Below are 25,008 nucleotides of genomic sequence, written 5' to 3' on the forward strand. Positions count from 1 at the left end.
CCCAGGAAGTGGCCCCGCCCAGGGAGTGGCCCCGCCCAGGGAGTGGTGCCGCCCATCTGGTCCAGGGAGTGATTGATATGGGTCTTCATACATCAATTAGTCAATCGAGACAATCCCTCATAGACATTTTCAGAGGAGGCAAACCTTAATCTAAATCATCCCCCTCAGTTTGCCCATCTCCTAGGAGATTCTTCAAGTTGAGGATGCTAACCGCCACAGAAAATAAAACCACCATGCTTCAATCGTGAGTCAGAATGAAACCACAGCACTCTAGCCTGCAATTAAATGCCTTCCCATCCAGAAATAAGACCCTGAGTGGAAGGCATCTTGGCACTCTTCTGGTGAAAGATGGTCTGTGGCTTCCATGAAAGACAATCCCAGAACTCTCCCTGCCCTACTTTTTTTGTTCATATAACACATTCCTTCAGGAAAGCCATTTCCAAACCTTTTGAATGATGCCAAAGAATCTGCATCCCTGGGATACCTCAGCTGCTTGCCTTCATCCTGGAGGTAGTCATCGTGTATCCAGGGTGTGAGACACGGCTACCTACTAGTTCTCTGCACTGGACATATATATGATGCATAGCATAGCCCAGTGCCCAGGGCACCATTCATAGATGCTTATGTGGAGGGCCACTAGACAGAATGTATCAAAGATGTCAAGTAACTTGAAGAGAAGTCTCTCAAATAAAATGTGCTGTATTTTTCTACATGGTCCATTTGTCCCTATTGCTCTATTTAGCACTCTTTGGGCCACTCTTGTCCTTGCTGTATTTTGCATTTCTAACTTTTTATAACAAATATTGTTCTGATTAGCTAAAAATTAGGTATTTGCTTGTGGAAGGAAAATAATAATAATAATATCAAGGGGACACTGTGGCTAAGCACCAGTCATAGAGGTGGAAATCTTGATCCCTGCAAACCAAGTTGTATTACTTCACAGTTAGGCTACTCTGAGGATGAAGTGGGGAGGAAATTCTCGCAGTGGGTGAGATGTCAAGTGGGAGAAAGTCAGGGAGACTGTGTGTTGCTATAGCTTTCTTACTGAAGTGCTAACTCGGTTTCATCTTTACTCACAGATGAGAGTTCAGACCAGCACCACTGTTACAGTAAGTACATTAAAAAATTTTGAAATAAGTCAAAGTTAGTGCTGTGGTGATGACTCTTCCACAGATTACTCAAAAACCTCAAAACATGCATGCTTGAGTAGTCTTTGCATATGAAGGGTTGGTGAGACTGCTCAGGGGGTAAAGTGATCACTCTGTAAGTATGAAGCCCCAGAACCCATGTAAATAAAGCTGGACACCAAAGTGTGTATCTGTTATCCTGTGCTTACATGAGGATAAGATGGGAGGTGGCAACAGAAGAGATGCAGAACATTTGCAGGTTAGCAAGGCTGCTATATGCAGCACCGAACAACAGACCCTGTCTCTCCAACAAGAAAGAAGAAAAGGACTGATACCTGAGGTTGTCCTGTATCCTCCTCATGAGCATCCTGACATATGCTTTACTGAACTCACACGCAAACACACACCCTACACAAACGTTTGTAAAACTTTTTAAAAATGATACTTAAAGATAGTGAATTTTATATTTACTGACTAGGATCAAAACTAAGCCTTGAACAATAGCTAAGACCCAGGTGTTACTTCCTGGAGTTAAGTTATCCGCAGAGAATTGCTGGGAAACTAGTTACTTCTTGGAATTTTAATTAAAAGCTTCTGAGTTTTAATTAAATATTGTTTTTTTAAGAAAAATTGATGCCTCAAGTTATGAGAACAACATGGAAATAATTTGAGAATGTTTTCAGCTTGAAAAATGCCATAAAAACTGGAGTACAATTTTGTGATTCGTATTGCATGTCACTAGGATGTGCAGTTACTTGGCAGCAGACTGCATGTCACTAGGATGTGCAGTTACTTGGCAGCAGACTGCATTCACTAGGATGTGCAGTTACTTGGGAGCCGATTGCATGTCACTAGGATGTGCAGTTTGTTACTTGGCAGCAGATAGAAAGCTGTGGTTGCTGGTTTTCTGGTCCACCCACACCCCTACCCTGACGATTTATGAGAGATGCAGGGATGCTGGAGGTTTGGGTTTTTTTTTTTTATCCCTGTTTGCATGCATCCAGTGAATTTACTAAACTACCAAGAGACAACACAGTACCTGGTCTAGGAGCCCCGGTTCTTGTTAAACTTCGCAGCCTCTGTTTCTGTAATGGAACAAATCCATTGGGTTCCAGGTGGATTTACGGAAGATTCACGTGCACACACGTTTCCGATACTCCAGGAAACCCAAGCTGCTGTTTCCATTGATGCTGTTAAAGCTTCCAGACTTGAGCTGAGACTCAAGAGAGGCGATGAGCCTCAGCTTTAGATCAGATGGATGTCTGATCACTAAGGGCTTTTCTAGATGAAAGCGTTAGCAGGCAGCAAGGCTGGAGCACTTGTTTAATCAGAGCCCTGCTTCTAGCTGCCCATGGAAATAGATGGCCTCATGGACGTGAATGCTGCAAAAGCCAGCTGCTTGTCCAGCCATCCCACTCTTCCAAAGAGCAATTCCCACATTAGCTGAAGCAGTCTCCAGCTACTGGTACTGAGAAGCAAGGCAGAATGGAGCGACCTTTTTCCTTTCCTTATGCCACTCCAAGGAGATGCCCTGTAGGCTCTGGTACCACATGGGATTTCTAATGTCAGTAACTTTCTTCCTGCCTTCCAATACCTTGAAGTAGAAGGAAAACTGCTGTGATTTCCCCATCCCCTCTGTCTTGCGGTACTGGAGACTGAACCTAGGGCCTGGTGCATGCTAGGCAAGTGCTCTACCACTGGGGCATCATCCTTAGCCCTATCTCCTCCAACTGTGTGCTCTTCTATCAGGATACCTCCTGGATCACGGGCTGTGATTACCTGGGCCAGCTAAAGCGAATCGTTGCCACTACAGAGAGGACCATTATCGTCTGGGATTATAAAGCTCAAGGGAGCAGCCAGGTACTGTGCAGAGAGAAGTGATGGAAACAAGAGGCTGCGTGTTGAACCCCTGTAAGGATGTGAGCCCAGCCACTGTGTAATGAGTAACTGTTGGAACCGGAGGGAAGTTACTAAGTAACCACTTAAGATGGAGTTCAGCATCAGCACCAGGTCATGAAAGGGGAATGCAGTTTTCTTTTAGAGCTTCATTAGGCTCTCATTTTGGTTTCAGTTTTGAGAGGGAAAAGGTAATTCTTTTAGTTTCTGCTGTTGCTGTTGGATTTTAGTTTCTTGTTATTTTCTGACATTGGGTGGTAGTCTCCCCACACCCCTTATTCTCTGCTCTTTACTGGTCCTCGTGGCTCCAGGCATCCTCCTGCTACCACAGCAAACTCATTTGCTCTTTTATATCCCTCTACACAACCAAGCATTATCTTTCTGATTATGCTTGTTATCAAGGGCAAAGCCTTTCCCCCCAGCCCAGCATCCTTAGGAAGAGCATACTGTATAAAGTCTTATAGGATTGGAGCTGACTCAGAAACCTTTTCTCAGAAGGCTAACCCCGGGTCCTGGACTTTGTGTTGTTTTTTATTCAGGTTCTCCTGTTTGCACACTTGATTTTTAACTCAAGGAAGCCTCTTCTTTATCTCTAGTCCCTCCTGATTCACTCCTTCCTGCCTGCACCCTACGTGGGACAGCTGGACACCAAGGCCATCTTTGCCCCCTGCTGGCTTCCAGCTGTAACCTTGGAAAAGCATTGCAGCTCTTTGTGCTGCACACAGTGGCTCAGCGCTGCTGGGGAGAACACAACACTCAGGACACCATCACAGACGAGAACCTGCAGGCTCCGCTGAGCCATCTGTGGTTCCTGCTGGCCTTTGTCTCGGCCTTGCCAGCTTGTCCTTGTGTTCTTCACAGTATTCAGCCCTTTCCCTATTCTCCTCGGGCTTCCTCCCTCCCTCCTGCTGTAGTCTTGCTTCCTCTTCTCTCTTTCCTTCCCCTCCTCTCCCTCCTTCTCTCCGTCTCTGAACACCCTTGTATCTGACACCTCCATCTCCTGTCTTGGTGAGACAAGGCCTTGCAGTTGTTCCCCTCTCTGCCCTCTTTTACATTGATCTTCTACTCTGGAGCTCCTTCCCCTCTATTTCCTCTTTCTCTTTCCAGCAGTTTAAGTCCCAGATCAAAGGTCACCCCCCCCCCACACACACACACACTACCACCTCTGCCCATGGGACATAAACAGTACTGGCCTAATATGGGCTCCATCTCACCCTCTGTCCTCCCTTCTTGCAGGGTAGCTTCCACAGGGTGGGAAGCTTTGTTGTGCTCATCTTGTCCAGCCATTCCTGGAACAATGTTTGTGCTTAGTTAGTGCTCACTACACATTAGTTGGTGGCTCGGGGAGCCTCTAAATATATCAATGCTCACCCATTCTAAAAAAAATGGAAAAAATAGCAAAAATTTTCATCTACCATTTTTCTATCTTAGGACAGTAAGTTCTCTAAAAGCAAGAATAACTGCCTAGCTTAGTGAACCCACTTAATAATACAGAATCGGCTTGCAAATACTTGTTGGATAGTTATAGATAGTCGTGGATGGTAGAGTACTTTTCTCCTGATAATTCTGTACAAAATTCAAGAGCTTACCAAGCATGGTTGGGGCTTGAACCTGGCTTCAGCCTCCAGCATTCCATAAACCAGGCATGGTAGGCAGCAACATAGATCCCAGCACTTTGAAGGAAGAAGCAGGCGTGTGTGTGTGTGTGTGTGTGTGTGTGTGTGTGTGTGTGTGTGTGCGTGTGTTACGATCACTCTAGAATACATGGGGAGTTTGAGGCCAGCTCAGTATTTCCAAACAGTCAAGAGAAGGCATTCATAGTTGCAATTCCTGAGATCCCAAACTCACCCAGGCCGAGAGAGTAGCTCTACTTCTTTTCTGGGTTCACAGCTTTAACTTCTATTTGGTAAATTTTTGCCTACATTTTCCAAGTTCCTCTATCACTGTAGGATCTAAAATGAGAAACAACACAGAAATTTCTCCGCCAACCTGTGGGTGTGTGCGTGGATGCACACACATATATGAGTGCATGTGTCTGTATGTGTGTCTCTGTATGTGTGTCTGTGTGTCTCTGTGTGTCTGTGTCTGTATGTGTGTCTCTGTTTGTGCATCTGTGTCTCTGTGTGTGTCTGTGTCTGTATGTGTGTCTCTGTTTGTGTGTCTGTGTCTCTCTGTATGTGTGTCTCTGGTTGTGTGTCTGTGTCTCTCTGTGTGTCTGTATGTGTGTCTCTGTTTGTGCATCTGTGTCTCTGTGTGTGTCTGTGTCTGTATGTGTGTCTCTGTTTGTGTGTCTGTAAGATGCTGGGGTTGGACCTCTGCACCACCTGCACACTAAACAGGTGCTCTGCTACTTGCTCCTGAGCTAAAACCCCAACCGTGTGCAGCAGTTAGAGTGTATCTCACTTCACAACAACACTCCTGTGCTTCCAGGAGCACTATTTTGTCATCAAGCCCATGGACCACTGCCTGCTGTGCGTGTGCGTGGTGCCCCTCCCTGACCAGCTCTGCAGAGATGACATCCTCCTGGGAGATGACGGGGGGTTTGTGAACAGGTTCACTGTAAACAGCGATGACATTGGATTAAAGCAGGCAAAAACAAAGAAGAAATTACAGACCCAGGTCCTAGACTCCAAGAACTTTAAAAGGTAAGGACATCACGTGAATAATCCTCCCTTTGCTCTAACAATTGTGAACATCGTTCAGTTCTATAGGCATTGAGTGAAACGAGATGCAAGACCCACAGTACTTTTCAGAGTTAAAGCCCCCTAATCTAGGCTTGGAGGGTCATACCTATAGACCCAGTATGGAAGCAGAGGCAGAGGAATCATGAGTTTGAGACTAGCCTAGACTATATATTGAACTCCAGGTTAGCATGGGCTACATAGCAAGACTATTTCAGTACATTTAAAAATGAAAGAAGACATACTTCTCATCTCAAGAAACTTCCAAGAAAATGAGGAAAGCATAATTAGTAACTGAAATTCAAGTGTTGTTGGCTATTAAAATCTATAGGTATCTGATAGACTGAGATAAACTAAAAAGTGACATTATGAAGAAACAGCAAAATGTATGTTTTTGTGTATTTATGATTACTTCCTGGCAACTGAATAAGAAACTTTCTATACATAAAAGCAATAGATACAGTTTTTTTTAAAAAAAATATTTTGATAGCTTTGACTGTCTGCCAAATTAAGTTTCCAAGACTTCAAAAGAGTAAATTTAAAAACTGAAATATACTGCAATAAATATTTGTTGCAAATATGAGAGACAAGGAGTTAGTATTCCTTCATTGAGCTCAGCATTCAATTAAAAACATCCTCCTGGGCTGAAGAGATGGCTCAATAGTTAGGAGCATGTACTGCTCTTGCAGAGGACCATGACCAAGGTGCCCGTGCTGAGCAGCTCACAAATGCCTCTAATTTCAGCTCCAGAGGACCTGACTCCTTCTGGCCTCAGTTGGCACCTGCACCCACATGCACTGACACATAGACATACACACTTATTATTATTTTAGTACTTATGTACACTCATGAATCATCTATTCATGACCTTTCCTCAGTATGATTGTTGCTGCATTGAATTGAGATTAGCCATATTGCTGGAACTCTAATAACACAGTCAGGAAGACCGCTCCATTTCATGCCCCCTCTATCAGGGCTGTGTTTATCTGTTTTATATCTGTCCCTGTGTGGTGTGCTGCCCTGAACACTATGGGTTCCTTATTTCATTCATGACAGGCACAGATAATAGAACCTTTTCCCCACTAAGAGGTGGGCCACTTGCCCGAAAGGTCCTTGGTCCATGGTCAGTTCCTCCACTCATTAGATGGGTATGTCAGAAATGAGAATGGGGCGGGGTGGGATGAATTATAAGCCAGGAAGGATAGTTAAATTTTGTAACCATCATAAAAGTTATACTGAAGTTGACATCCGCAGGATTTGTTCATTTTGAGTTAGTAAGGACATGGCCAGAAAACACTGACATATGGAACACTGTACAAATCAGAGAACTCACCAATATCAAGAGTTCACAATTAAACAAAATCTAGGACGGGGGGGTGGGGGAAATGCCTCTCCTCTAGAGTATTCCCTTCCATGCTGCACAACGCTCTGGAGTCTCAAATGTGTCTGTTCAAATAGAAGCCACATGATGCCCATTATGCTAAATCCATGTGGATGCTCAGAATTTTTTCATTAAAGTAAGAATAAGATGGCCAAAATTACACTGAGATCCTCCTAAATTGTCCTTTTCTGATTAGTTTCCTTTTTTGTCATTGTGACAAAATATCTGAGAGATTAAGTTAGGGAAGGCAGGGTTTATTCTGCCCCTGGGTTTAGAATGGGTACAGCCCGTCATGATGAGGCATGCATGGTGGATGTATTCTGCTTCTGGGTTTAGAAGGGGTGCAGCCCGTCATGATGAGGCATGCATGGTGGATGTATTCTGCCCCTGGGTTTAGAAGGGGTGCAGCCCATGATAATGAGGCACGCATGGTGGCAGGACCATAAGCTTGTCACACATCTGCTGTCAGGGTCACGGATGCTGATGTTCATGCTTTTATGCCTGGATGTCAGCCCATGGAACGATGTCACCCACATTCAGGGTGGTTCCTCCTTCCTCAACTAAACTTCTTTTCACATCGCATCTAGAGGTTTGTTTCCTAAGCGATTCTAAATCTAATCAAATTGAGTCACACCTTTGATTCTGAAGTCATAGCTCAAGATTTAACAAGAGCCTTGTAAAGTTATTTTTTTTTTACACTTTAAATATGCTAGAAGAAGACCAGCGGAACAGCTGAACATGGTGTGATGCCGAGGGCTCCAGCGCACCTGTAGACTTAGAAGAGTTCACAGTTACAGCCTGAGCCAAACCAAGTGAGATGCTAAACAGAAGAAAAGATGTGTCTAACGTAACAACCCCCCTTTCATTCCCAGTGTCAAGAGGAAGTTGCATAATGACTGGGTTATGAAAATCAGATACATTCCAGCTCTCAATTGCTTCGGATCCTGCTCCTTAGACAGTGTTCATTCATTGGTTTTGGAATCCTTGAAGAGACTTGAGGACAATTTGTAAGTACAACCGTGTATCTACGTGAGCATTCCGGGACCCTCAGCAGTCTTAAAATGATAGGCCCACCGCAACCTTATAATGTTCAGAGTAGTTTTCAGAAATATCAGAAGTTAGCTGTCCCCTTGGGGTGGCAGGGCTATTAGACTTTGGGGTAAAGCAAAAGTCGGTCCTATACATGCAAATATGATACATGCTCTTCACAGGAGGCAAACCCAACTGTTGCTTAGTGGGGACTTGGGACACAGCCCAGCTGGAGCACATGCCTAGCATTAGTGAGACCCTGGCTTCTATTCCCAGCACTCCAAAGAATCGTTTATTGGTCTAATGTATTGTAATAAGTCGATAGACCTGTATCTATACTTTAAATATTATTTTATTGGTAAAAGTTTACACTTCAGAATTGTCTTAGGTAGCCAGCAAACTATGCTTATAATCTGTATGTAGCCAATCATATTTTATCTATCATAAGCACACCAACTGGTGTTCTCATAGAACTGTGAGTTTGAGTAATATTTGACTCATTTTCAATCTGGTTAAATATTTTCTAATAACTAGTTATAGCATTTGAATTTTTTAAAACTTCAAGATACTTGTAATGGCAGATAAACTTCAAAAACATTCTAAGGGACAGAGGCTTAGCAAAAAATTCTGTATGTTGTGCAATTCCATTTATTTGACACACCTCAAAGGACAGATTTATAGAGAAAAAAATGTAGCTTCACTGTTTGCCTAGGGTTGATGGCAGGAGCAGGAATCGCAAATGGGCACGTGGGAAATTTCTAACGTGGAGTATCTTGTCTTAGTCAGGCTTCTATTGCTGTGATAAAACATCATGACCAAAACCAAGCTGCAGTGGGGAGGTGTTATTGCATCTTAGAGCTTGCAGTCCATCATCCAGGGAAGTTGTGATAGGAACCTGGGGACAGATACTGATGCAGAGGCCATGGAGGAATACCGTTTACTGGTTTGTTCCACAGAGCTCGCTCAACCTGCTTTCTTATACACCCACAGGACCACTTGCTGCATCAATAACTAGAATAAAAAAAAAAGTCCCACAGACTGGGAGTTAGGCAGACTCCCCAACAGGTAACCAGATAGAGAGGGGCTGTTACTAGGTGAACATATCATATAACTTTCACAGGTATATAATTTATGATACACCTGTATAACAATATGTTGTTTAATAAGTTTTGAATAAGTTTTATACTCGCTAGTTTCGTGTAAACTTGACACAAGTTAGAATCATGTGGGAAGAGGAAACCTCAATTAAGAAAATGCCCCCCCATCTGGGGGCCTGTGGGACACTTTGTTTCTTTCTCTTTTTCCTTCCTCCCTTCCTCCCTTTCTGCCTTCCCTCCTTCCTTTCTTCATTTTGTAGTTGGAAAAGGCTTTTGTTAGGGGTGCCTAATAAAAATATCTACCTAATATTCTATCGAGTTAACTGTTTCCTAATAACTTATAAGGAAGAAGAGCACACTCACACTTTCCCAGAAATCATGCAAGCAAGAGCTTAACATAAGATATTTAGTACTGAGAAGAAAAAAGCAAATCACCCAAAGACAAAGAACAAGCTTGGGATTCTGTGCACGTTATTTTTAAAATTACTCTTGAAGTACAAAGAACACCAGCACTTTTGACAGGAGCTCAAAGTGATGCTTGCCCACCAGCCTCTTTCAGGTCAATCTGGGATACATGAGACCCTATCTAAAGTAAATAAATTAATAAAAATAAAGAATTAAAACTTCCTCAGACAAACAAAAGAAAAGAAATTTGTTGTGCGTCGGCCTGCTTGCCGGGAATACAAGGAGAAGCTTTTCAAAGCAAGGGAAGATTTGTGTGGGAGATGGTGTATTCATAAGAAGAAAATTATGAAGAAAAAAAGGTTAAAAAGACTTCATTTCCTTAATTTAAGTGATCTAATCAATTGGCATCTGTTACAATGTCAACAACATCGCTGATCATGTGTACACATATATACTCTTGTACATAAGTAAAAAGAAAGCAATAAGGGATTATAGAGAAAATTAGTATTGTTTTGTTATTATAAATTACTTATACTACTGTGAATTTGTGTACTATGTATGTCACAAACTGCAGGGCAACCTTAGGAAGAAGAAGAGAAAGGACGGGACTAGAAGGAAATTGTTGATATTCAAAGAAACAAAACAGCAGTCATGTACCTTAGTGATGAGAAATGAGCCAGACATAGACGTGCAGACATTCATAAATATAGAAATTAAAGTAAACAAAGATTGAAAGCATAAAAAGAGATGTTCAGTGAAAACAAACCAGCAGAAAGGTAGAAAAAGAGTGGAAGACAAAAACAGAAACAAACTACAAGGGCAATGAGTAGAAAATAATAAACATAGTAGACGCAAATCTAGTATCAACAGTCACTTCAAATGTCAATAGTAAATGCCACAGCTAGGAGATAGAGGTTATCTGATGATTAAAAAAATCAAATATATATTGCTTACAGGAAACACATTTTAATATATGTACTTTATATATATATATTAATAAATATAAGTAAATAAAATTAAAAAACATATAATAGGTGAAAAAGGCCAGTCAGAAATCAAAACATAAACAAAAGCAATCTCCAAGCTAATTTTTAGTGGAGAAATAAAAATAGACAGAAACTTAATAGAAGAGTCTATCATATCTCTCAGATGACTGATGACCTTACATTTTCTGTAAAAAAGAAAAATAATTGTAGGCTTCATGAAAGACCCACATTTTGTATTTTTTACTTAGAAGCTAAAAATGCTTATTTTGGTCTATAATATTATCACACTGAGAGATTTAATTTAAAATCTTCGCTGCATATTAAAAATAATTTTATTCCCTGACACTGAATCAATTTCCATAAATGTCATTTATATGATGTGATTAATTATAGAGTTTTATTTAGTTTCTGTAACACAATTAATTGCTAATGAGTGCATGCTGGCATTTTGCAGAAGTACATTTCTCAAACACAAACTAATTAAGAAATAGATTCAACTGTGCATCCAATTTGATTTTATCCTATGCTGTAAATTCATAACATGGCCATAGCCATGGAGAACAACCATGGCTGTGCATTGTGAAACATATGTGCTTCCACCCACAGGATTTGGGTCCTGGAACCCTGGCTAGGGATGATGAGGGAATGAAGACAGGAGCAGCATACAGCCACATGTGAAGTGGGGACCAGGTAGGGTTCTCTAATAGAACCACCACAACCTGGATCCCTAGCACATTTTTCAGTTTACAGCACATGAAGAGGGGTTAGCTAGTTTGGGTAGAGGAGGTCTCTGTAGATGAGCAGTCTTAGGTTATAAACAGCCAGGAGGAGGAAGCTGCCATTGCTAGTCTTTGTACTCATGGATCAGTCCATAAACACTCATACATGGACTCCCAAGAGAAACTTTGCCATTTTCTTTTAATTCTGGACCAATGAGTAATGATTTTGCTCATTTCCCATGGGCCAATTGGTCCTGGAATCCTTGACACGCCACACCTATGTCAAGATACACATTTATTCAGAATTTCACTCATTCGAGGTTTCTTCCATTTTCTACACACATGGAATCATAACAGACCCTTGTGGTCCTGTGGAAGACGTACTTTCTCTCATCTAGCTTTCATTTCCAAAGAGAGCAAATTTGGAGCCACAATATTACCACTGCTGATAATCCCAGGCCTCTTTGAGGTCATTACAACAAGTGAGGTGGCACCCAGAGGCACACTGTGATCCTGTAGGGCACTTTGTAATCTAAAACATAACTGTCATTCAACAAGTATCTAGCCAACATGTTTCACTCATGACCTAAGTGCTTTAAATCTAAGTGAAATCATCTCTGGACATGAAATCAGGAATATTCTGTAGAACTAGCCCTCATCAACTGAGTGTTCAGGAGTTTGGCAAGCCTTTGTCAAACACTGCCATGGCTAAAAGTTAAATGATGCAAATTCACAATCCAATGATATTAAAAACAAAAGTAAGACAAATCCCAAGCCCAACTTATTGCCTCCCATTTAGTTTACTATAATCTACAATTAACTTCTTGATTTTTTTCATCTCCAGAAAGTATAAATACCATACAATATAGTTCTGTATCTTTTACCAACTAATGTGCAAGGCTATCATTGCTGGTGTGGAATTAGCTATGATGGGAATAAGATATTTTTGCAGAGTACTGCAGACACCAGTCAGCAATGGCTCTGTCCCAACTTTGGTGCCAGATGTAAACATTTACCAGCACATGGGCACACCAGCACATAGGTAGATAACCATCTATGTCAAGCAGTGTGTTAAGGACAATGATATGGTTTATGAATACACAGAAAAGTTCAGAAGTGGAAATGATAAGTGCTAGCTTTCTGCAAAGCCCAGAGAGGTAAAGATCTCTTCCAGCATGCGCTACAATGAAAGAAGAATAGATGAACCCAGATTTTTATCAACAAGAAAAGTTACAGCAGCCAAAACAAACACATTGCATCTGGATTCTGAGTGATGAGATAACCTAGCTCTTCCTTCTTAAGGAAGATGTTGTCTTATTTAGGGTTGTTCCCTATTGTCAATGATAACGTGATAAAGTAGAAATAAAAAACTTCATGTTCTAGTTCTGTTTCTGCTGCAGTGGCAAACTTTCTGTATTCTCACAGAGTTCAGAGCCCAGCCTGCAAGATGGTGCTGTCTGCAGTGGGCTTAAGTCCTCCTTCAAAACACTCAAACCAATCTCCGCCAGACATGCCCTCGGGCAAATCTGATTAATAATAATTACTCAATTGATTCTAGGTTGTGGCAAGTTGATGTGTCAAGCTAACCAGGACACTTAGCTGCAACAACATTGGCAGGCCCTCACCCTCCGCTTAGACTTAGCTCTTCAGAAACTCCAGCATCAGTGTCTCAAACCTCTGTTCCTTGTTATTGAAGGCTTTAAACTCACTAGAACCACCAAGCAACCCCACTGAACTCTGTTACTCTGTTATATCACATTTCACCGAGCATCTCCCTAACTGCCTTTCTGCACTGCCTATGAGGTTAGACACATGAGAGCACATCTCATCAGTGGACTTGGCACACACCCCTCACTGCCCACGGTATCTCTCAACCAAATCCCAGCCCCTTTTCTCAGCAGAGCCCCAAGCCTCCGCTCCAGCCTCTCCAGATACTCATCTGTTTCCTCAAATTAGAGCATGGATTAGAAAAAAGTAAGTAGGAAATGGAAGATCAACTGAGAAAGTATGAAAAATTTTTTTAAATTATAAGGATTTGATTTTAACCAGTGGAGGGAGATAAAGAGAGACAAAAGCTTTTTCCCATAATTTTTCAGAACTGATAACCTACAGAAGAAAAGAAATAAATGGGAGAGATCGGTTTTATTTTCTAAATCCTTAACATTTACTGTATGTCGATTATAGACCAAGCCCAATTGCAAGCACTAATGTAGTAGTATACAAAAAACATTGCTGGGTATTCCCTGCTGTTGCCCTTGGTTACCTCACAGGCAGAAGGTGAGTCCCTGCTGCTAAAGACACGATGCTTTTACTTCAGAAACAGGGCCCAGATGTCCCTAAACTAAAACCTACCTACCTGAACGCCTCCTCTCTGAGGACTAGCTTTCATGGTGCTATGCAAACTTCTAAAGGAGGGCAGTTAACATTCTTACCCAGCTAACCCACCGGTGAATCACAGCAATGGCCAGCATGGCACTATAGCCCTAAGAGTGCAATAGTAGCTCACACACTGTGGGCAGTACCCAACAGCTCTTTAATTTAACCTAAAGGCTGATGGGAGAAAGCCCATGAGACCTCGACCCTACACAAAGAGCTAGAAGCAACTAAGGGATGCTGAGAGTAGGAAACATAGTAATCCCTGGGGACAAGCACACCAATTGGTTATCCAATACCAAATGGTGAGCCCCCAAAACACGCAGACAAATAACATTATACAGACTGTAACAAGTTGTATTGAGAAATATTTATGCACATACATAGATATATGTAATGACAATTAGTGTAAAAAGAGACCATGAATTTGAAAGAAAGGAGGCCTATACACAGAAGCTTTGGAGAAAGAAAAGGAAAAGAAGAAACAATCTAATTATATTATAATCTCAGGCTAGCCGATGGTAGTGCACACCTTTAATCCTAGCACTCAGGAGGCAGAAACAGGAACTCTCTATGAGTTCGAGGCCAGCCTAGTCTACAGAGAGAGTTCCAGGACAAGATCCAAAGCTACAGAGAAACCCTGCCTCACAAAAAAGAAATATCAATCTCAAAAATAAAAGAAATATTTTAAAAAGACTAACTCTTGGAGCTCATGCTCTTGTGGGAAAGGCAGACGGCCAAACAATGTTAACTAAGTGACAGAAATGAAGTAGCATTGGGGTGGAGGGTAATGGGAGGCAATGTTTTTACAGGGTGATCAGGAGAGACTGTTCTTAGGAGATAATTGTTTAAGCAGATATCTATGATTGGGGGACTGACTTTTGCAAAGATTTAGATAGAGTTTTTTTTTTATTGTTGTTTTTTGGCTTTTTTTCAAAACTGTCTTTTTTCATTTTATATACCAATCCCAGTTCCCATCCCCTCCTCTCCTCGCATTCCTTCCACCTTCCTCCCCAACCCCCCCATCCACTCCTCAGAGAGTATAAGGCATATTTCTCTGAGGAAGGACCAAGGTCCTCCTATATGTAGGCTGAACAAAGTATTTCTCCAAAGACAATGGGTTTCAAAAAGTCAGTACAAGTAGTAGGAATAAATCGTGGTCTCATTGTCAGTGGCCCCTCAGTCTGCCTCAGCCATACAACTGTTACCCACATTCAGAGGGACTAGTTTGGTCCTATGCTGGTTCCTTTCCTGTCCGACTGGAGTTGGTGAGCTCCCATTAGCTCAGGTAGACTGTTTCAGTGAATGTCCCCATCATGGTCTTGACCTCTTTGCTCATATTCTCACTCCTCCCACTCTTCAACTGAACTTTGGGAGCTCAGTCCAGTGCTCTGATATGGATCTCTGCCTCTGTTTCCATCAGTTGCTGTCATCCACCATGATCAAATTGGTTTCATCCCAGAGATGCAGGGCTGGTTCAACATACGAAAATTTATCAATGTAATCCATCATATAAATAATCTGGAAGAAAAAATATGATCATTTAATTAGTTGCTGAAAAAGCATTTGACAAAATCCAACACCCCTCCTGATAAAGGTCCTGGAGAGGTCAGGGATACAAGGAAATTACCTAAATATAATAAAAGCAATATACAGCAAGCCAACAGCCAACGTCAAATTCAATGGAGAGAAACTCAAAATGATTCCACTAAAATCAGGAACAAGACAAGGCTGTCCACTCTCTCCATATGTCTTCAACATAGTTCTTGAAAGCTTTGGCAACAGCAATAAGACAACAAAAGGAGATCAAGAAGATTCAAATAGGAAAGGAAGAAGTCAATCTTTTCTCTTTTTCTTATTTCTCTTTTCAGAAATATAAGATTAATCTTAGTAGAAATATATTACCATTTTCACTAGATTATTTGGCGGCAGCAGATAGTATCCCTCAGACCTGGTCTTTAAATGTCTTAAACAGACCAGCTGCAAAGTTACACCCTCCAAGCAACTGGTGCACCGCAGTGTTGGCTGCAAAGAGCGTTTGTTTCACAATAGTCAGGAGTTTGTCTTCCAGATGGATCCTGAACTTCCTAGCATTTACTGTCTCTCTTGGAATTTTGTAGGTGATGGTTAATTGTCTGCTGATTACAGCTAGAGTCAGGAAGCAGGGAGATAAAAATATTCAGACAATCTCAGCAAACAAGGCTCCTTGGTCCATCAGGTGCTCCAGAAACCTCTGAGCTGCTTGCTCCTCTCTCTCTCTCTCTCTCTCTCTCTCTCTCTCTCTCTCTCTCTCTCTCTGTCTTTCTAAATCTAGATGCTGAAGAGGTTTCTCAAGTGATGCTTGTGAGCATGTTTTCCTGGGCTGCCATGGCCATGGGGGAGCCATCACAAGAGCACAACAAGCGCACAGTTGGAGTGCAACATGCTCCTATTTCTGCAATTTCCTATGATGAGGCTTCAGATGACACTGCAGCCAGACAAATACATAATTGGTCAGCTGTTAAAAATAGGAGTCAGCACATCTCCCAAAAGGGCAGGAAAGGAAACTCTCAAAAAATTTTAATTTCAGAAATGATTAGCATAGTGCTTAAAATTTTGTGCAGAGCTTTCAGGAACTGAGCTATGTTCCAGGAAGCTGATGGCAGTCTGCAATTAATTGCCACATAGCATGCTGTCCTCGTGTAGCATATACGCTGAGCCTCTAACTCCTGCACAGCCTGGCAGTTTCAACAGGTGAGCAAGCAACCACTGAACATTACCTTTTCTTAGTTGCTCACTTGAGAGGCAGAGTCTTACAGAGGAAAGATGACAGTATTGTTCCATAAGCTCGCTACTGAATGGGATGGTTCCGGTTTCTGTCCCGGTCCTCATCCCATGACTGTTGGTACAACTTAGCCTCAGTTTCCCCCTCCATGAATGGCAATGAAGGTATTTACAGGCGTAAAGTCATTTTGATTAACTGTTGTGAAGTACTTGGTTTGATTCTTGGAACTCTGAGTGCTCGATAGACTTCTCCTCCTTTCTCCTGTTAACCTAAGAACTAAGGTACTAAAATAAAAAAACATCTTTAAAAGTTAAAATTGAATACCGTCATAGTCCTGTACTGCTTCGGGCTTCATGTTCCCAGATCTCAAGCATGAATCAGAAAATAAATTGCCCAAGGGCCAAATCTAGTGGGCCAGCAGCATTCATAGCAGCAGCAAACTAAGAATGATTTTTACATTTTAAAATATTTAGTCTGTTTTCCATTGCTGTTACAAGTACCTGGGATCAATATAAAAGAAAAATGGGCTATTATGGCTTGCACTTTTGGAAGTTTCAGTCCATGAGGGTTTGGTCCTGTTACTTTTGGACTTGCTATACCATACCATGGTGGCAGGAGTCTGTGGCGGGGAGGTACACGGTGGAGGAACCTGTTCACTCACCTAATGGCCGTCAAGAAGCAGCGCAAGGAAGAGGATTTAGGCATCCCGACCTCCAGGTATTACCTTTCAATTCCTTGTAACTTAGGGCTAAGTCTTTATCCCATGGGCCTTTGGGAAATACCCAAGCTAAAACAGGGAACCTAGAGATTGTGCGGCTCGGTGAGTAGTCTGTCATTACATATCACAGTTACTCTGGACAAATAGATTTGTAAGCAATTTAGAATGAGCCCATTAAACATAATTTATTTATAAGTTGCAATTAACATTTCCCATCTAATTTTGTTTTCCAGGCCTGTCAGAGAATTTGCCATGCCAAGAGGAGCCAACACATTCTGCTACTGCGTTAAGGCAAATGTGATTGTCACTGGAGGTAAGAGGACTGTTTCCGTCACGGGTAATTCCGGGTCTCACAGAGCTCTCTGTGTTTTATGACCAGCAATAACTTTCTAGAACAATTTGAATGTTGTCTATTCCATATATTGCAGCTTCTGGGCATGACAGCACACTAACAAGCCTTCCTTCAGGGCTAGTGCGGTCACAGATCTTGGAGGAGAACCTACAACCACCATTTTTCTAAAACAACATCTCTAAACTGCATCCTATACATTTGTCTTCATACCCACAGATAAGAGGAGTCCTCACCCTTATCAAGGAAATTCTCTTTGCAAAAGGTGGCGACCATTTCAGAAACCTACCAAGTCAAAAGGCAGAGTCGTGGAGTCCAGTCCCAGTAGATAGAAAACATCCCTACACCTAAACTCAGGGAACACTGAGGAAGTGGGGGTAGAAAGACTGTAAGAGCCAGAGGACCAGGACCTGTGCTGTGAGATGTGTAATGTCAGAAGCTAACCCATAAAGTCTCACCAATAGGACTGCCTAACCATGAACTGAAGGACAATAATGACATGCCGGGGTGGAGAGGAGAAAGCCCACAAGGCCTCCATCCTGCCCAAAGAACTACAGGGCAACTAGGGAATGCTAGGAGTGGGAGAAATAGTCTTCTCTAGAGAAGAACATAGCAACTGGTTCCCCAATATCAAATGGTCAGCCCCCCCGAATACATATAAGTAACATTACTTAGACTGAGAAGGTTATATTTAGGAATATATATATATATATATATATATATATATATGCATATAACAACAATTAACAAAAAAGATAATATGAATTTGAAAGAGAGCAAAAGAAGGTATGTGAAAAGGTCTCGGGAAGGAAAATAAAGATATAAGTGATATAATTATAGTATAATCCCAAATTTTAAAAAGGTCTTACTTAACCAAAGAATATATTAAACTAACTTTCCTCTGCTTTAATATTGCTTCATAGTTTGCCTTTACAGTTTTAACCCTTCTGGAATGCATTTTTTTTTTCTGTGTGAAACTATGAGTTCCCCAATTTGAAAGGAGTCCTGGGGATTCTGTAGGCAGAATGACACCTATATATTATCTGGGAGAGATAGCTTAAAATTGTTCAAATCCCCAAAAGGTGCCTCTGATCAGAAAGATCAGAAACCCATAACCAGCAATGACAGCAAAGGCCAAGATCAGAACCTTGGAGAATGCAAACTTTCAGTGGGTAGTAGGGTAGAAGATGGGAACAGCCCTTTGCCAAGAGCAAAGGAAGGATGACAATATGGAAAGTTGGAGGATATCACTGTCGTTAGGGATGCAGGCTCCTTGGCTCTACTGTGATACCTTTGAGTCTGAGCTGTGGAATCAGGCTGAGTGTAAATCCACCAGCAGGCTGTGTTACTTTCCCCAAGTTTCAATCTCACCTTTGAGTGGAGTAGTGATACTACTTGCTTATAGGATTAATTATAATATTTACATTAGTTCAAGGGTTAGGAGTGGTAATACACACCAATAATCCCAGCATTTAGGGGTCATAGACTGGATAAGCAGGGGTTTTAGGATATCCTATGCTAAAATAGACCCTGTCTCAAAAGTAATTCAAATAAGGCACTTAGCAGAGTATCCCATGGGACAGCACTTAATAGCTTCTTGCTACTAATAATACCAATAAGAAAAGGTGTGCATTTCATATGGTAACGGTTAGAATTGATTAAGACAATGAATGCATACCTAGAACTAATAGGTTCTTGATAAATGCTAGTTCTGGGAGCCAGTGAGATGATTCGGTGGATAAGGGGACGCTGTGCCAAACCTGACCACCTGAGTTCAATCCCAGACCCAAATGATGGCAGAAGAGAACAGGCTTCCACAGGTGGTCGTCTGACCTCCACATGTGTCCTATGATACATGTGCCCACATACATACACACTCAAAAACTTTTTTTTGTTTATTTTTTTTAGTTGTTGAAAAAGAAATTTCCGCCTCCTCCCCATTTCCCATTTCCCTTCCTCTCCTCCCACACATTGCCCCCTCCCCCTCTCCTCCTTCCCCCCCACTCCATTCCCCCTCCCTCTTGAGAATGAAGAGCAGTCCAGATTCCCTGCCCTGCGGGAAGTCCAATAAAGTAAAATATATTTAAAAATAAATGTTAGCCCAATCCATTCCAATACATAAGTAAAATCACTTTGGTAGTGACTTTGTTGAGATGAAAGTCTTGAGGCACTTCTACCACTGAGTGTAAACATCTATACACTTTGCGGGTGGTTTGAATGCAAATTAGGAGGTGTGGCCTTGTTGGAGTAGGTACAGCCTTGTTGCAGGAAGTGGCCACTGGGGGCAGGTTTTCAGGTGTCAGATGCTCAAGCCAGACCCAGGGTCACTCTCCTGCTGCCTGTGAATCAGGATGTAGAACTCTCAGTTCCTCCTCCAGCACCATGTCTGCCCACATACTGCCATGCTTTCTGCCATGCTGATAATGGACTAAACCTCTGAACTGTAAGCCAACCCCAATTAAATGCTTTCCTTTATAAGAGTTGCCATGGAGGTTAGCAAAAGTAGAGCAGCGTGACTGACTAGCAGCTAGCTAGTGCTTTCCAGCATGCATGACTTAATGAATTCCTACAGATGTGGAGACTAGAAAATGGAAATTCTCCATAACTGCAAACATCCTCTCGTGGGGACAATACCCTCGTTGATTAGTGACTCATCCATGAGCCTCTAAACTGTGTGTGCCGCTGCTGACTACAGACGGGCAAGAACTGTTCTGCTCAGCACAGCTGCCTGGGTTGAGTGGACCAGGACACTTGATGAGCTTGGTCACAACAGGAGTTCTTCAGGAAACAAACAAACAAATACCCACCATGACTGGGTACTTTTTTTTTTTTTTTTTTTTTTTTTTTTTTTTTTTTTTTTTGGTTTTTCAAGACAGGGTTTCTCTGTGGCTTTGGAGCCTGTCCTGGAACTAGCTCTGTAGACCAGGCTGGTCTCGAACTCACAGAGATCCACCTGCCTCTGCCTCCCGAGTGCTGGGATTAAAGGCGTGCGCCACCATCGCCCGGCATGACTGGGTACTTTTACAGGTGGGGGTGGTGAACACCTTTAATCCCAGCACTCCAGAGACAGAGGCGAGCCTGGTCTACAGAGTGAATTCCATGAGAGCCAGGGCTACACAGAGAAACCCTGTCTTAAAAAGCCAAAGCAAGCAAACAAACAATAACAAAAAAGAACTTATGACTTGCAACTTCCAAAAACAAACAACAACAATGATAACAACAAAACAAAACCCTTAAATTTTCTGAGCATCATTTGCTGACTACCACAATTTTCTTAACCCAATATTATCATCATTTATTATTTCAAGAATTAAGCACCTCATTTGGAATGATCCAAGCATCAAAGCCCAGGTCTCTGAGTGCTGTATACATTTTTTGCCACGTTATATTCAGCAAATACCATTCTGCAACTGTTAAGGATGAGGAGCTAGGGACCGATCCATCAGGCTGTCATCCTAACCCTTGAGAATTCAAAGTTTAATAACTGGAGTGAGACAATTCTAGACAGCTCCGCTACAACGCGTATGTGAGTCAACAAATGATGCTGGTGAGGGAAGCGCAAGACTATGAGTGAGGCATTGTATATCTCAAGAGCTCGGTATCCTGTGGCCTGTCTGCCCATTCTGGTGGCATCACACACTGTACAAGGACTCTATGGTGTCTACAGAAGCAGTAGAACCTTCTCTGGAGGTAGACAAGGAAGACTGTTTTCTCCACAGTGCACACAGGCAAACTCCTGGTCAAGAGGCTGTCCTGAAAACAATCGAATGTGTTGCAGTGTGATCAGAGAGCAACTAATACTTTTCACCATGCATAATTGCTGGAACTGTTGTAGTTAATAGACTCTATTGGTAAAAAGTGCAAATTCTCAGGAACTACCGACAAGTCAGTCACTGAAAACATTGCCCCGCGGCAATACTCTTATTGACTGGTGACTCAGCCAAGAGCCTTGCTCCTTGTACAGCCTGTGCTGCTGGTGACTCAGGCAATGGTCCTCTGATGTACTCTTCTTCATGCAATACACAATCCCCAGACTTTCTTCCATGGAGAGCCCCCAACTCACCTGGCAGTAGTATCACCCTCTTTGGGGATGCCACAGCCAATGTTATCAGTACTTGTGGGCCAGAGGGACAGATTTCTGAATGTGTCTAGTAATATCACACCTCTTGGCTCCTGCTGATGAAAGGTAAAGAGGGAGAAATTCCAAGAATGAATTATTGGAATTATTGCTTTGAAACATGGGACTGAATCCCTGAAAGTTTCCTCCTTGCTATAAAGATGTAAGCTTGCTCTCTTCTCTCACTAAAGTAACCTTGCCTTCTCAGAGCTCACAACCATAAAATAGAGCTGAACTGAATCTTGAAGTTCATTATTTTACACATGAGGAAACAAAGAAAGCCATTAGCCACAAGCTGAGCAGCTAGTCAGCCGGTGGAGCTGAGGTTGAATCAACTATGCTTGCCCTCAGTCTTGTTTTCTCTCTTCTGGGCCGCTGTGATCCTGAGCATCAGGATGCTCCCCGACCCTTCCCTCTGTGATCTGAGCCAGCTTATTTAATCAAAAGTGGCCCTGGGACTGGGTGACGCACAGCGGTGATGAGTCTGCTGAAAGAAAGAAAAGCGCGTCTTTGATGAGTAGCTTTGTTTAAACCCTGCCCCAGAAAAAGGGAAAGAGAGAGAATGAGTTAAATATAAAACACAACGGTGAATCAACTTCTTAGAACTATAATTTATAATATAAATGGTATAAATAACACATCATATTGAACAGAATGATTTGATTATTCATATTTGAACTTGCCTATAAATCCTTTCACTCTAAATATTTCATGCTTGCCTTATGGCTGTATTAGGTTATAAACACTTCAAATCAGGGACCATACTTCATGTGTGTGTAGACGCTTCTCCCAATCTCCCTAAACATTTTGTAGAATACATTATGCAAAGCAGGGGCTTAGAATAATCATACTAGTGGTGGTAACGTCCAGCGAACAATAAGGATCTGTTCAGTTAGATATGTATGAGCTCATTTATTCTCACAAGAAAATTATAGTATGAGTAAATTGCACGAGTAGAGAAAGATACTCGGTTATAGAGCTAATAATATATCTAGTAAACATATCGAGTGACATCTAGTAAGCATACGAGATTTCAAATTAAAACACGGTAATAACTTAGCAAGCAATAATCATGTACTTGTTATCTGTCAAGTATCACCACAAATGACTGATCCAAGGTTTATTGTGTAAACAACAGACAGTCAACTATAGTTATAGGGTTAGTGCTGCAGAAGGCTGATGCCTAGAGAACATGGGAAAAGAACTGGGAACTTCATCAGGGACGAGGAATGGAGATTAGGAGAAGCAGTGTAGAGGAATCCAGAGTTCAAAAACATATGACTACTTCCTCCTCCTCCTCCTCCTCCTCCTCTTCCTCCTTCTCCTCTCTTCCTCTTCCTCTTCCTCTTCCTCTCCTCCTCCTCCTCCTTTTCCTTCTTCTTCTTTTTTTCCTCTTCCTCCTCCTCCTTGTAGACCTTGGGTCAGATGGCTCCAAGTCTGCCAAACCTCAGTTCAAGCCCTGGGACCCACATAATGGAAGGCAAGAATCAATTCTTAAACGTTGTCTTCTGACCTCAATATATGTACTGTGACACACACATACTTCCACCCCACATACACACATGTGCACACAAAACAAATAAATACAAAATTTATAGTTTTAAGTAGATATCAGGGAATAATATCTAGAAGTTTTATATCCTTAATGTCTATCAAATTTCCATGTGGGTAGTAATTTCTCAGGAAAGTTTGATTCTTGCTCTCACTATTTTAAATTCAAGAATTTCCTGGTTATCTCCCTTCAAATAGTGTGTTGCTGCTTTAATAAGATTGAGCTATCATAACAAAATACCATACATTATATAGCTTAGGCTACAAAATGTTATTATCTTATAATTCTGGAGGCTTCAGGTCAAAGATCCAAGCATCAACCAAATGTGGTCACCTCTTAATAAGGGTCTTCTTCGTGCTGTGTAGGTGGCCTCCTCATGTGCCAGGGAGATGAGAAGCAAGCTGCATGGTTCCTTTTCTTATAAGGACCCCATCATTGTGACCTTATTTAAAGCTAATTATCTCTCTAAGTACCCCACATTGATGCTCATAGCTTCACTATGGGTTTTGAGAGGGCCCAATTTGGTCCCCAGCAAATAAGAGTCACTTGACTTTTTCAGCTTTCTTCTCATGCTACTGCAAGATCTGAGTCCCCAAATGATATATATATATATATATATATATATATATATATATATATATATAATTGACCTTCACAAAAGGACTACACAAACAATCAGCCAAGGTTCCATTTTGGGTTAGATGCATGTTCTCCCCATCCCTATCCCTTGGCATTTAACACGTAAACCTCTGAGGTGCAGCTACTCATAGCAGCCAATGGGAACAGCTCAGTAACTACTTGCTGAGCTCTTACTGTGTGTTGCCTGATAGGAAACTGCTGTAAACTGAAAGGGAATTTTGCTCTAAGAAGAGCCTAGTAGGTTATTTATTATAAATGAATAATAATGACTATGGATTGGCATAGTACATTGACATAGCACTCAGTTTGTTGGTTTTTTTTTAAATTGTGGAAGTATATCCTTGAAAAATGGATTGGGAGACAATGAAAAGGGAAGAGAAAATACTGTAATCCTCTTCCTTGGGGCTCAACAAAATAAACAGCATTATTGGAGCATCTAAATCTATCACCTTTGGCTAACCTGTGAATATCGAGCTTCCAAGTCACCCAACTATACCCTTACCTAACTGGCTCCTTCAACATAGATATATGTCTACTCACAAAAGTTTCTAGCATACAAGGCAAGTCAGTCTTGTGGGTGGCCAAATGCATGCTAGTGACTAAGCAAAAACAGATGAGTTAAAGGTAGAGTTTATAAATAACTGTCCCTTGGCTATGAGAACCTGACCAGAAGGTAGAAAGGGAGAGCGTGGTTTCCAAAGGTTCCCTTCTGACTTCCTCAAGTACCAAGAGGCATGTGGGCACCCATGCTGTTAAAACATACAAGCATAGCTGGGCGGTGATGGCGCACGCCTTTAATCCCAGCACTTGGGAGGCAGAGGCAGGTGGATCTCTGTGAGTTGGAGACCAGCCTGGTCTATAAGAGCTAGTTCCAGGACAGGCTCCAAAACCACAGAGAAACCCTGTCTCGAAAAACCAAAAAAAAAAAAAACCATACAAGCATATACTTAAAAGTCACACGCACACGTGTACACACATGCAGGGAATGGCTAGCTTCACATGCAGATCTTCTCTTCCTGGGCAGCTCAACTAGACCATCTTCCCCAGACTACTCATAGTGAGAAATGGTCAGGTACTAACTTTCAGTGAATGAGCTACAAGAGCCAAGATTTAACGAGGCTGAAAAGAAAGATATGTTCATTGTTTGTGTCATATGTATTTTGGAATTTCTTTGT

The 25,008-nt window shown here is 41.8% G+C and overlaps 1 protein-coding gene across 1 annotated transcript in view; it reads left to right on the forward strand.

Annotated features, from left to right (window-relative positions):
- Positions 1 to 25,008, forward strand: part of Wdr64 (WD repeat domain 64) — a 106,198-nt gene that overhangs the window by 23,307 nt on the left and 57,883 nt on the right. The window contains exons 5-9 of the mRNA XM_041635477.1: positions 1,080 to 1,109; positions 2,877 to 2,987; positions 5,454 to 5,668; positions 7,958 to 8,092; positions 17,410 to 17,489. Coding sequence (XP_041491411.1) covers positions 1,080 to 1,109; positions 2,877 to 2,987; positions 5,454 to 5,668; positions 7,958 to 8,092; positions 17,410 to 17,489 — 571 coding nt within the window. The remainder of the gene's footprint in view (positions 1 to 1,079; positions 1,110 to 2,876; positions 2,988 to 5,453; positions 5,669 to 7,957; positions 8,093 to 17,409; positions 17,490 to 25,008) is intronic.

Source organism: Microtus oregoni, unplaced genomic scaffold (genome assembly GCF_018167655.1).
Source record: "Microtus oregoni isolate MIOR12 unplaced genomic scaffold, Mior012 000047F_ref0000412, whole genome shotgun sequence".
NCBI classification, from domain to species: domain Eukaryota; kingdom Metazoa; phylum Chordata; class Mammalia; order Rodentia; family Cricetidae; genus Microtus; species Microtus oregoni.